Below are 13,337 nucleotides of genomic sequence, written 5' to 3'. Positions count from 1 at the left end.
TGGCTACCCATCCAGGTATACAATGTAAGGGAGAGCATCGCGGAGGAGCTGAAGAACAACACTTTGGCGCTGCGAGCAGGACGGCTGAACGACACGGAGTGGGAGACGCGGGCGGACACGCTGCTGATACGGCTGGAGACCACCGTCAACAGTGCTGGCGTGGCCTCCATCTCCAAGAAGAAGTGGACCTTCTTTGGGGCCGTGCTGTTCTGCTTCACCACCTACACCACCATTGGTCAGTGATGGAGGGGGTTGGGGGGTGGGGGTGTAGGGGGAGGGGGCATGCTGTTCTGCTTCACCACCTACACCACCATTGGTCAGTGATGGAGGGGGGCGGGGGGGGGGGAGGGGGAGGCGTGGGGGGGGGGTGTAGGGGGAGGGAGCGTGCTGTTCTGCTTCACCACCTACACCACCATTGGTCAGTGATGGAGGGGGTTGGGGGGGGGCGGGGGGGAGGGGGAGGGGTGGGGGGGGTGTAGGGGGAGGGAGCGTGCTGTTCTGCTTCACCACCTACACCACCATTGGTCAGTGATGGAGGGGGTTGGGGGGGGCGGGGGGGAGGGGGAGGCGTGGGGGGGGTGTAGGGGGAGGGAGCGTGCTGTTCTGCTTCACCACCTACACCACCATTGGTCAGTGATGGAGGGGGCTGGGGGGGGGGGCGGGGGGAGGGGGAGGCGTGGGGGGGGGGGTGTAGGGGGAGGGAGCATGCTGTTCTGCTTCACCACCTACACCACCATTGGTCAGTGATGGAGGGGGGCGGGGGGAGGGGTACGGGACACGGGGCACGGAATTGTGGATAGAAAAATCTATTTATAAGTCCGTGGGGGGATGTGGGGTGGGGTTGAGGGATGGGGGTGGGTGTTCGGATGGTAGTTTAGGGCCACGGGCTTGTAAACAGGGCTGTTGGGGTGAGGTGTGGGGGATCGGAGTGGGTCGGTAAAAGAGCGGCAGTGGGGTTGGGTATGATGCTGGAGCATTATCCACATCAGTTTCAGTTTCTCGAGGAGGCGTCACTGTGTTCGGACAAATCCATGTTATACGCCACAACACATCTGCCACGCAGATGCCAGACCGGCAGCATAACCCAACGCTGTCAGTCAGGCCTCAGGTGAATGCTTATGATCTATTTGTGGACCTACCAGAGTGGGTTTACTCTACAGAAATATGCCAGAGAGCAACTTTTATGTTGCCATGGGTTCTTTTTCAGTCCGCCAAGTGTGAGGCTGCACAAGGGACTTCGGTTTATCGTCTCATCCGAATGACTAGACGCTCAGTTTGATTTTCTGGTCAAACTTGGTAAGAAAGGGCGAGAGTAGGATTCGAATCAAGACCCTCAAGGACTCTCTGTATGGGCAGATGAGCGTCTTAACCATTCTGCCACTTTCTTCCCACGTATATTGAGCCTATTGCTTAGGGGACGACATGGGGAGCGGTGAGTTCAAATCAAATCAAGTTTATAGCCCAGCTGACTACTAGAGCGGTGAGTTTTTTTTTCAGGTATGGAATTATATCACCCACTGGTTCGAATCTCGGTAACAGCGCCTTGTGGGTAAAGGGTGGAGGTTGTTTTTTTTTGCGATCTCCCAGATCGACATATGTGCAGACCTGCTTGTGCCTGAACCCCCTTCGTTCGCATACGCAAGCAGAAGATCAAAGTGCACGTTTAAGATTCTGTAATCCATGTCAGTGCTCGGTGGGTTATGGAAACAAGAACATACCCAGCATGCACTCACCCGAACACGGAGTATGGCTGCCTACACGGCGGAGTAGGAAAAAAAGGTCATGCACGTGAAAGCCCACTCATGTACATACGAGTAAAAGGTGTGAGTTGCAGCCCACGAACGAAGAAGTCAGGAGTTGGTGGCGGGGAGGGGGTGGGGGGTGGGGCGGGCATCTTCCGGGTATAACATGATATCATCCACGTGTATAGTGTCTCTTCCTTTGGGCACGTCAGAGCGAAAGTGGGCTGGGGTTTGTCCAGAGCCACATCGTCTGCGTATAAAGCGTTTCTTCTTCTTTTTCCGATTTTTTTTTCCCTCTTCTTTTTCTTTCTTTCTGTCTTTCTTGTCATTTGCATTCTTTTCGATATATACATTTTTTCTTTCTATTTATCGTGTTTCGGTTTTTTCCTTTCAACTTTCTTGGCTCACACACACAGACAGACAGACAAACAGACTCTCTCTCTCTCTCTCTCTCTCTCTCTCTCTCTGTCCCTCTCTTGAATCCTAACCTTTCTGTTTCACTGTACGAAAATGCCTACAGAGAGTTTCGGTATCAACCAAAGAACTCCCGAGGGAGCGTAAAAGAAACAAAGAAATTCTGACAATGACAATCACCGAGTTGCCGTGTTTGCTTGGTTCTCATTTTGATCTGGAAGGGAAAGAATGGCTTGCACGTGCAGTGCGGCGAAATTGATATGTCTAGGAGTATCTGGGAGTCTTATCTGGTTTAGGAGTGTAGGCAGGAATGTGCCCCAGCTAATTGAATGGTGGAGTTTTTTTATGCACCAGGTGTGATGTGGAAATTGGAAGGCTAGATATGTGCTAGTGTACTGGTATCTGTGGGAAATCGTTTTCAATTCAGTTCAGTCCTGTACAGACAGCTCTGTTATGGATGTGCTCCAATCCTGGCTGACAGTCTGGTGGCAAACCCCGGCCTCTGACAGCAAGTCTTGGCGGGCCTAGTGGCCGAGTGGTTAAAGCGTTGAACGTTCAAGCTGAGGGTCCTAGGCTCGAATCTCGGTAACGGCACCTGGTGGGTAAAAAGGTGGAGACTTTTCCGATCTCCCAGGTCAACATAATTTACGTGCAGACTTGTTTATGCCTGAAACCCCTTTGTGTGTCTCCACGCAGTAGATCAAATACGCACGTTAAAAATCCCGTAACCCATTAATAATAAAATTTTCAGAGTTCGGTGGATTATGGGAACAAGAACATACCCAGCATGTACGTCCCCGAAAACGGAGTATGGCTGCCTACATGGCGGGGTAAATAAACTAAACGGTCATACACGTAAAATGTTACATGTCTGTCTGAGTGCGTATGTGGGGTATGAGGGGGTGAGTCGGAGAGAGAGAGAGAGAGAGAGAGAGAGAGAGAGAGAGAGAGGATGGAACATGTGCATGATGTGTCGATGTTGGAAAGTATGTGCGTGTGCGAGTGTGTGTGCGCGCGCGCGCGTATAATCAGTTATATGTGCATGTTTATGGTTGTTTATGTGTGCATTCCCTCTCACGAGCAATGGATAATGAACGTGCATGTCTGTCAAATGATCCCTGTTATGTTTGTTCAGCGGTATCAACTCGCTGCAGCCACACCCTCCAGACAACAGCCGGTCATCTCACTTGTAATCTGCCCATGATCGGGACGAACCAGCTCCATCATTCTCGACAAAGAAAAAAAACCCAACAACTTGGCCTGGGTATTTGCGCCAAATAGGATTTTGGGTGGGCCATTTGGGTGGATGGATGGATGATGATAACGGGGTTGAAGTTATCTAAGGGGTAGCCGGGTGCCCGTTATCAGCGTTATGTCTGTGACCAACCTTCCCCGTCGGCGCCACCACCACTCAGTTTGGCGTCAAATGGTCTGCGGGCACGCACCTTCTGAATAATTTGCTTTCGTTCGCAAGGTGTCTCTGTCTCTGACTTCTCTGTCTCTGTCTCTCTGGTTTTTCTCTGTGGTTTTGTCTATCTCTGTCTTTGTCTCTCTGATTTTCTCTGTCTCTGTGTCTGTCTATGTCTATTTGTCTCTGTGTCTCTACTTCTGCGTCTTTGTGTCTGTCTCTGTGTCTCTGTCTCTTTGTATCTGTCTATTTCTTTGTCTCTCCCTCTCTCTCACTCTCCCCCCCCCCCTCTCTCTCTCTCTCTCTCTCTTTCTGTTTCGCTCTCTCTTTCGTTCTCTCTGTCTTCTATAATTCCTCTGTGATACGATGTACACATGCCCACATCAGAACACACGCACATGATTATACGAAAGTTTCGTGTACTTGCGCTCACACACGCGTGCGTATTCACAAGCACGTGCTCACAAGTACGCGCACTCACACACACACACGCAAACGCACGCGCGCGCGCACACACACACACACACACACACACACACACACACACACACACACACACACACACACACATACACACACACACACAAACAAAAAGCAAGCAAACAAACACACACACACAAACACACACGCACACACACACACACACACACACACACACACACACACACACACACACACAGAGTGAGAAAGGGCGGAGGCCGGGAGATTACGACCGCTTTATCAAGTTAGCGATAATGATCATGGCCAGCCGTAATTAAGCAGACGTGACTGGTAATAAATTGTTATTTATTCCATGTATATTGTCGCATAATTTCTATGTCAAGGTGAATAGGTTGTGTCAGCACAAACCCCCTCCCCTCTCCCTGCTCTCTCTCTCTCTCTCTCTCTCTCTCTCTCTCTCTCTCTCTCTCCCCTACTCTCTCCCTCTCTCTCTCATTCTCTCTGTCCGCCCTCTCCCCCACAATTCCCTTTACCCTCTCCCCCCGCCATTAATTGATATCTTTGACGTCACCACCAGGAACCTCTAGCGATGTTGGTGTGTTTATTTGCCTTGTTTGCAATACAGTAAATTTGTGTTTATTGTATTTACAGTGCATAGCCAGCCGTTTCTTGCTGTTGTTGTTGTTGTTCTTGTTTTTGTTGCTGTTGTTGTTCGTCTTCTTCTTGTTCTTCTTCTTGTTCTTCAGTCTGTAAGTATTTTTGTTTACCTATCAAAGTGGGTGTCTCTTCATAAGATTACCAGTGACAATTTCTTAGTTGCGCCGTACCTACTAATAACCCACGGAACCTTGGTTTTTCGTCCCTTCTGAAAGACAATGGTTTGAATGAATGCACACTGCTTTTCTGCGAGTATCAGTTTGATCATTATCTTTTCTTTCTGGGCCCGTGCATCTCAGTGTTTACCTTGAAACATCGCTTCAGCTGATACGACAGTCTACCAGGGAAAACAAGGAAAATAATCTGATTCTTATATGTGGGCCTGCGCGTCTTGCCATGCACATAATCCATGGCAGTTCATCTGTTTTTGTTGTTGTTGTTTTGTTTTGTTTCAAACCGGTAATTACTGGCTGTAGTCGCGCCCAGCGTATCGTTTCTGTTATTTGTAGACCCATTTCTTGAAATGTTGTTGACAAGAATTTTGAGAGGCGGTTTGTTGTTGTTGTTGTTGTTGTGTGAATGTGTGAAAGTCGAACCGGATATTTAACATCTTTAACGTGACCGTCTGTCAGACCTATCCAAAAGAATTATGATTTCTCTGTTATTTTTCGCCTCTACCTACACAATGTGTGAAAATCGAAATGGACATAGGTCATACATCAATATATTTACCAGTATGCCAGAGACCACAAACCATTCAAATTATTCTAGGATCGCTTGCCATGTCATGCCTTAACCCATTGACCGCGACTGACGCAATTATTTCTGTCAGCGAAGGGAAGGGCTGTCTCCTCAATGAAACAAGATTGAATTCACAGGACAGATAAATGTCAGTCAGGGCTTCTCCCCCCTACCCCACCCCCCTTTTGGATTGCATTACATTAGTTCAGCAAAAACATTCACACCACTTAAAAGCACTTCAAAATTCATGCCACAGTCATCTCAGTTCAACAAAGTTTGGCGGTCAAGGGGTTAATGGCATTTTATATTATGTGCAGCATGGACTTGCAGAAAATCATTCAAAATGTATGAGGTGTAATGGAACAACAACAACAACAACAACAAAAATACAAGCCCGTGCATAACCAATCGGAGTTAAAACTGAAAACAAATTGTCTTTCGTTTTGCCACAGACATTGTTCAGCAGTATTGATCGTCAGTGAGTTTGGATCCGGAGATAGAAGAGCAGAAGGGGGGAAGAGGAGGGAGAGAGAGAGGGATGGGGAGTGAGAGACACAGACATTGCTTTTGTTTGTTTGTGTTTTGGTCTCATCTGGTTCATACCCCCTCGCCCTCACCTGCCCCTTAATCAAGATATATATATATATATATATATATATATATATATATATATATATATATATATATATATACATATATATATATCAGGTTCAATCTTAAGATTGAGACTTGATAACTAATATTTGTATGTCGAACCTTTGTGTGTTGTGTGTGTGTGTGTGTGTGTGTGTGTGTGTGTGTGTGTGTGTGCGCGCGCGCGCGCGCGTGCGTTTTTGTTTATTGTTAACAAATCTACTGTGATGCAACATCGTGCCTTCCCCCTCTCCCACAACCCTTCCCAGCCATGTTCGTGTGAGTGTTTTAAATCAACGATGGGATGAATGTCTTCGAAGACCGTTTAAAAATACTATCTTTTAAGGTAAGTTTTTATTTTCTATAGGCCGAGCCTGGAGACGAATTTATGTACTGTTTGATTTCTTTGTATGTTCAGTGACCTTTTAGCATTATTTGGGGTGTTCTCTTCAACTGGTCTGATTAACTGACGGGTAATCAGCCCTGAAGTAACGCCTTTGCGGTTATGGCTGGGGCAGTCAGCAATATGATTTGATTTGATTGTGATTTGACTGAAATCTTAACGTGACATCACGTTGCTATCTCTAGAACCTGACCTGACATGTCTTCTTTGCGGTTCGGCCGGGACAGAGAACAGCGTGGTTTGTTGATGTTTGGATTGTCTTTTTAACATCACTCTGGGTTTTCTTTTCTTTCTTTTTTTTTTCTTATAAGAAATGAATGGTAACGAGCCCTGGTATGGCCCTTTGCGGTCGGCTGTGCTGCAAACAACATGGTTTGATGAGACGAGGGGTGGGATAGGTCTTTTCAACCGTTGTTGTTCCCACTGACCTTTTCAACAGGATTGTGGGTTTCTCTTCAAATGGTGTGGAAGAAAGGACGGGTTATGATCAGGCTGATGAGATCCAGTTGGCGTGACTGCAGTACACAATATGATGATGATGATGATGATGATAATGTTGATGATGATGACGATGATGATGAGGATGGTGATGATGATGACGACGACGACGACGACGATGATGATGATGACGACGACGACGATCAGAGCCAATTTCTTTCGAGCTTGCATGACTTGAGTACACAACATGATTTGCTGATGATGATGACGATGATGATGATTCTGAAAATGATGACGGCGATGATAACGACAATGATGATGATGATAATGATGTTTGGGGTTTTGCCCTGTTGGCGGGGTGGCAGGGTACGGCGACATCGCCCCGGCCACGAAGGCGGGCCGGGTGGCCACCATGCTGTACGCCACCATCGGCATCCCGCTGGCCCTCATTGTGCTGGCGGACCTGGGCCGCCGCTTCACCGTGGGCCTCAAGTTCTTCTGGGGCTTCATCCGCCGCTACTACTACACCGGCTACTGCCGCCAGGTCCGCCACAAGGTCGACAAGACCTTCTACGACATGAACGAGGCCAACGTGGGCGTGACGGACAGCGGCCACGGTCTGGATCTGCAGCTCAACGGCATCTACACCACCACCGGCGGTGGAGGAGCGGGCGGGGCCGGACCGGGCAGCGCTGTGTACAAGGAGGAGGCGGGCAGGGCTGGCAAGGCGGGAGTGGAAAAGATCACTGCGGCGGGGGAACCGGGCGGCATGGCCCTGGTGAAGGAGGCGGAGAAAGCTGAGGTCAGTTCTCTGGTGTCTCTGCGGAGGAAGGACGTGGTGGACCCGGTCCGGAGGTCGCAGAGCGTGGAGAGGACCAGCCTGGCCAACAGCAAGACCAGCAGCGTGCAGGACTGCCGGCTGAGCGTTCGGCGCAGCGTCAGCCCCAAGAAGGACAGCGTCTTCATCGACCAGGAGGACCTGAGCGAGGACTTCAAGCTGCCCGTGCTGGTGGCCGTGGGCTTCATCTTCGCCTACATCTTCGGGGGCGCCTGCATGTACATCTTGTGGGAAGACTGGACCTACCTGGAGTCCTTCTACTTTGTCTTCATCACCACCAGCACAATCGGTTTCGGGGACGTGCTGCCCGAGCACCCCAACTTCTTCCTACTGTCCTGTGTCTACACCTTCCTGGGCCTCGCCCTGGTGTCCATGACCATCAACGTCATCATGGAGTGGCTGACCAAGACCATCGACCGCGCCAAGGAGAAGGTGGACCAGGCCCGGGAGAAGGCCATGGCCAAGGCCAAGGAGGCCACAGGCAAGCTGTCCGAGGTGGGCAGCAAGGCCAAGAGCAAGGTGCTCAACACGGTGGGCCGGGAGGGCAGCGCCAGTCCCCAGCTGAAGGGCCGGGGGGAGGAGGATGGGGAGGAGGAAGAGGTCACCAGGGACGAGGAGCCGGTGCAGCTGATCGGTTCATCAGAGAGGGGGGCACTCCAAAGTCACGGTCACGTAGACAGAGACCCTTCTCCAGTGACAGAAGCGGGACACAGGGCTGCCAGTCAGTCCCCGGCACAGATCGACGTCACCACGCACCAGCACACATCCCCACCTCGACTGCACCTCTCCGGGCAGGGCGGCTCCGATCTTGACCTTCCCACCCCCAGCAGTGACAATGAGTCCTCCTTCCGGACTGCCAACGACTTCACCGCCAGCAGTGACAGCATCAGTGAACAGCTGGACCGGAAGTGACGAACCTGCAGCAGGCAGCAGCAACAGCAGCAACACCTCCACATTTTCTGGGCGAGGTTTTACCGAGACAGTCACTCCACCCCATGCTTTTGAACGTATTTCACGGCAACATCTCCAGCTGATACCGACAAGGCCACGAAAGCTGCCCGTCAGCGTCTGACTTCTGTATCCATGGAAACATGCATGTCAATGACCGTACAGCAGCATCATTATAGGTTTCACAGTTCACATGATAAAGGACCACACACAGTATCACACCCTGTTCTTGTTCTTCTCTAATTAAAGATAAAAATTAATAACATGGCATCGCTCAACCGTCAAGATTTATGTGCATTGATGTGACTCGTTTTAGCAAGATCGTTTGAAGAATTTTTAGAAGGTATAATGTTGTTTGTTGCATGCTCTGATGTTTTGAAAACACCCTTGATTGCATGCTAAGATCTGTTGTCATGTGTTTTTCATAGAAATCGGTACAAACGTTTAACTACTTTTGGCTTGCAACCTTGACCCACGATCGATATCAAAATTCGTTCAACAGATTCAGGATTCTTGGGTACGACAAAGAAACTGGTCCAGCACTTTGCAAGAATAGGCTGACACTATTCTTGGCCTTGGACCTTGGCCTTTGTGAAAGGTCAAATGAAAAGGTCACACTCTGATGATCAAGGATATTTGATCATCCCTGACTTAAAAAAAAAAAAAGCAACAAAAAAACACCTCATGGTTCTGTTTACTTGTAGTAAGAGTCACCAAAGTGTTTGTTAAGGGGTTGTTCAGATTTCAAAACATCAAAAGTAGTCAAAATAAAACAGCATGCTTGCTCAACTTTGACAGATGCTCACACCATGCGCCCCACGGTCTATGCCAGCAATTCGTGTGTTTGTGAAGAGCATGTTAATTTAGGCCGCCCACCTCCACGAAACATAGGCAGCCTGTCTCAGTGCCAGAGAAACGTCTATCAAGGCTGTGTCTTTCTCCGGTGTCGTGAGTCTGCTGCCCGTACTTTTGCGACGCTATGGTAAAGGCGCCATCTTTACCTCTGTGCCTCTGTGTTTAGTGTAAAAGATTGCCCCCACCCCCCACCCCACCAATCCCCCCCCCCCACTCCTGTACCTACCTGTGTGCGTGTGACAGATGTGGTGAGACTGTTTCCTGTATCTCTGTTTCTCTGTATAGAATAGCAAGGATGCCTCCTGTTTCTCTGTAATCTGTGAACAGAGCTGGAAGGCCTCTCTTTCTCTCTCTCTCTCTCTCTTTCTCTCTCTCTCTCTCTCTCTTCTCTCTCTCTCTCTCTCTCTCTCTCTCTCTCTCTCTCTCTCTCTCTGTCCACAGCCTTGGTGAATGAAGTGTGGCTGCGTGTCACATCTCTGTGCTCCCTGAAGTAGCACCGACACACCCCTTGTGTTCCTGACGCGTGTTGTGAAGATGCCTCTCTGGTCCTGAAGAGATGCACAGCAGTTATCTCTGCAGAACTCCCGGAGAAGAACCAAATGAATGTCGTGAAGCTGCCTCGTGTATTTCAGCGATCCTGCAAAGTGTGGCGAAGCTGGCTCCGTTTCACATCTTTGCCCGTAAAAAAAAATGTATGCAGGATTACCTTCTAAACCCCCTCACCCACCAACACCCCCCCCCCCCCACGCCGCCCCCCGTCCCCCACAACCACCACCACCGCCCCACTGGTAGAGTGAGGGGTGTGCAGTTGCCTCTTATCTCTCTGTGTCTTTGCGACAAGGCTGCCTCCTTTTCCGCTGCCCAGTTTGTGTCAGGCTGCCCCTTGTTACTTCCCCTATTTCTGAATTAATGCCCCTGAACAAGGATGCCAGCTCTCAAAGATACAAGATTAATTTATTCTCCCCTCACCACCCAAATAAAATGTCACATATGCTGTTAAAGAGAATAGTGTCGCACACGATACTTTTCTTTGAAAGGAAAGCTATTTCATCCACAAAAGTATACAAAATTAAATAATACAATGAAAACACAGATTCATAAATAATCATGCTCAGCACAGTATTAGCTCATGCAGGCTACACATACATTCTTTTCCTGTTGTTGTTAGGCTGTTTTCTGTAGACCATGTCTTTGTTGAAAGGATCCCACACTTCTGCAGTAAGACTTTTCCCATTCCCAGTATTTCAGAACCCATGTCTTTGCAGATACGGCAGGCTGTGTAATAAAACTATGCCCCACTGTCTATAGATCCCTGTCTTCGTAGAAAGGTTGTCGCACCTCTCTAGCAACAAGGTTCCCGCCCCCTCCCCTCCCACCAACTCCCACTATTGAAAGATTCAGGAAACTCCAGGTGGCAGAATGGTTAAGACGTTCATCTGCCAATATAGAATCCGTGAGGGTCTGCGTTCGAATCCCGCTCTCGCCCTTTCTCCCACGTTTGACTGGAAAATCGTAATAAGCATTTAGTCATTCGGATGAGACGATAAAACGAGGTCCCGTGTGTAACACGCACTTGGCTCTGAAAAAGAACCCATGGCAACGAGAGTGTTGTCTTCTGGCAAAATTCTGTCGAAGAAACCAACTCTGATAGGTACACAAATACATATGCATGCACTCATGGCCTGACTGAGCTGCTGTTCAGGCATCTGCCTAGCAGATGTGGCGTAGCGTATATGGATTTGTCCGAACGCAATGACGCCTCCTTGAGAGACTAAAACTGAACTCAGGAAACTCCCTGAGTGATATGGCTGTGCATGTGCATGCTGTGTGAGGAAGCTGTCACTGCTCGAATAACGGTCTGACTGACTGCTGGGACTTGACTTTCGTGGCATCAGGGTACCCGTGACTTCAATGCAGACTCATCGAAGTTCCTTTGGATGAGAGTTCCCACCACCTGAGGCAGACAGTTCTTTGTTTTTGTTACAAGTATGTCAATTATTGTTGTTATTTTTTTAATTATTTTTTTATTTTTTTAAAATGCTATTGTTGTTGTTGTTGCTTTGGTTTATGGAGGAAGATGGCAGAATGGTTAAGACACTCAGCTGCTAATACAGAGAGTCCGCAAGGGTGTGGGTTCGAATCCCGCTCTTGCCCTTTCTCCCAAGTTTGACTTGAAAATCAAACTGAGCGCCTAATCTTTCAGATGAGACGATAAACCGAGGCCCTGTGTGCAGTATGCACTTGGTGCACTGAAAAAGAACCCATGGCAACGAGTGTTGTCCTCAGGCAAAATTATGTAAAAAGAAATCCACTGTACGTGATAGCTTCACAAATATATGAGCATGAACTCAAAGCCTGACAAGCGCGTTGGATTATGCTGCTGTCAGGCATCTGTCTAGCAGATGTGGTGTAGCGTATATGGATTTGTCCGAACGCAGTGACGCCTCTTTGAGAAACTGAAAGCTTTGGGTTGTTTTTTCTTCGTTTAAAAAGAATCTGACTGTGACTATTATAGGTGAATGTTTTTGCTTTCTTTTAGTTTGTCGTTTTAGTTTTGAAGAATTGTTTTATGTTTTCGATTTTTTTACCTCAGTTCTGTGTTTGTAAATGGGTAACGTTTTCACCATGGAGTGAACCCTGATAATTATGGCCTGAACTCTGAATGAATGAATTTATCAATCAGTCAATGATGATCAATCAGTCAATGAAGACTTTCTCATCACCTCAGATCCTCTGCAGTAAGATCTTAATTGTGTTGTTGTACATCTGTGCAGAAAGTAAGTCTCCTTTCATTATTTAAAAAAAACAAAACAAAAAAAACAAAAAAAAACCTTAGTGAAATCTGTATGCATTCTCCTTGTTCTGAACGACTGCCATGCTACTGTACCACTGTGCCCCTGTAAAGTGAAATAAGACACTATAGCCCATACTCATGTGCTGTTGGACTTTGCATGTTTTTTTGCTGCTACATCTACTTCTATTTCCCTATTAAAACTTTTTTTTTAATTTAAAAAAAGGTGTGACTACCCAATTTCTGTGCAGTACGCCGATAGCGTGCTGTGACATTTATGCTTATGCATTTTTAAAGCAAGCAGACCGATATGTCTGCTCCTGGAAAATCTTTTAAACTGCTTTTTATTGAACTGTACATGTCGGAATGGGGAGGGGAATGGAAATGACTGATCCATTACTGTGCACATAAAACAGATATCTGTGTTCATCACACAAGAAAGAAAGAAAGAAAGAACTTAGAAAGAAACAAAAAAGAGATCATTCAGTTTCAGTTTCATGTTCTCAAGGAGGCGTCACTGCGTCCGGAAAAATCCATAAATGCTACACCACATCTGCTAGGCAAATGCCTAACCAGCAGCATAACCCAACGCACTTAGTCAGGCCTTGAGTGTATGCACATATTATTTGTGTACCCAACAGAGTGGATTTCTTCTACAGAATTTTGCCAGAGGACAACACCCTCGTTGCCATGGGGGGTTCTTTTTCAGTGCGCCAAGTGCGTGCTGCACACGGGACCTCGGTTTATCGTCTTATCCGAACGACTAGATGCTCGGTTCAATTTTCCAGTCAAAGTTGGGAAAAAGGGCAAGAGCGAGATTCGAACGCAGACCCTCACGGACTCTGTATTAACCATTCTGCCTCCTTTCTTCTTTAGATATGATCACATAATTATGACAACTTGTGAAAGGTGTCATATATCTTTTAAAGACTTGGATGATGCAAACACTCTAAAACAAGAAGAAAACCAAACAACAACAAAGAAACAAGCAAAAACCTGAAACAGGAAGGTGTTAAAGTGACAGTGTA

At 47.8% G+C, this 13,337-nt stretch overlaps 1 protein-coding gene across 2 annotated transcripts in view; it reads left to right on the top strand.

The window, feature by feature from the left end:
* The window catches only part of LOC143300169 (uncharacterized), an 89,938-nt gene extending 80,043 nt beyond the window's left edge, over positions 1-9,895 (top strand). For both annotated transcript variants that reach the window (XM_076613734.1, XM_076613726.1), the window contains exons 4-5: positions 16-235; positions 7,243-9,895. In XM_076613734.1, the coding sequence (XP_076469849.1) occupies positions 16-235; positions 7,243-8,627 (1,605 nt within the window). In that variant the 3' untranslated portion in view covers positions 8,628-9,895. The remainder of the gene's footprint in view (positions 1-15; positions 236-7,242) is intronic.
* Positions 9,896-13,337: the final 3,442 nt, after the last annotated feature.

The sequence above is a fragment of the Babylonia areolata genome, chromosome 2 (genome assembly GCF_041734735.1).
Source record: "Babylonia areolata isolate BAREFJ2019XMU chromosome 2, ASM4173473v1, whole genome shotgun sequence".
Taxonomy (NCBI): Eukaryota; Metazoa; Mollusca; class Gastropoda; order Neogastropoda; family Buccinidae; genus Babylonia; species Babylonia areolata.
This window is presented reverse-complemented; position numbering and strand designations above follow the sequence as displayed.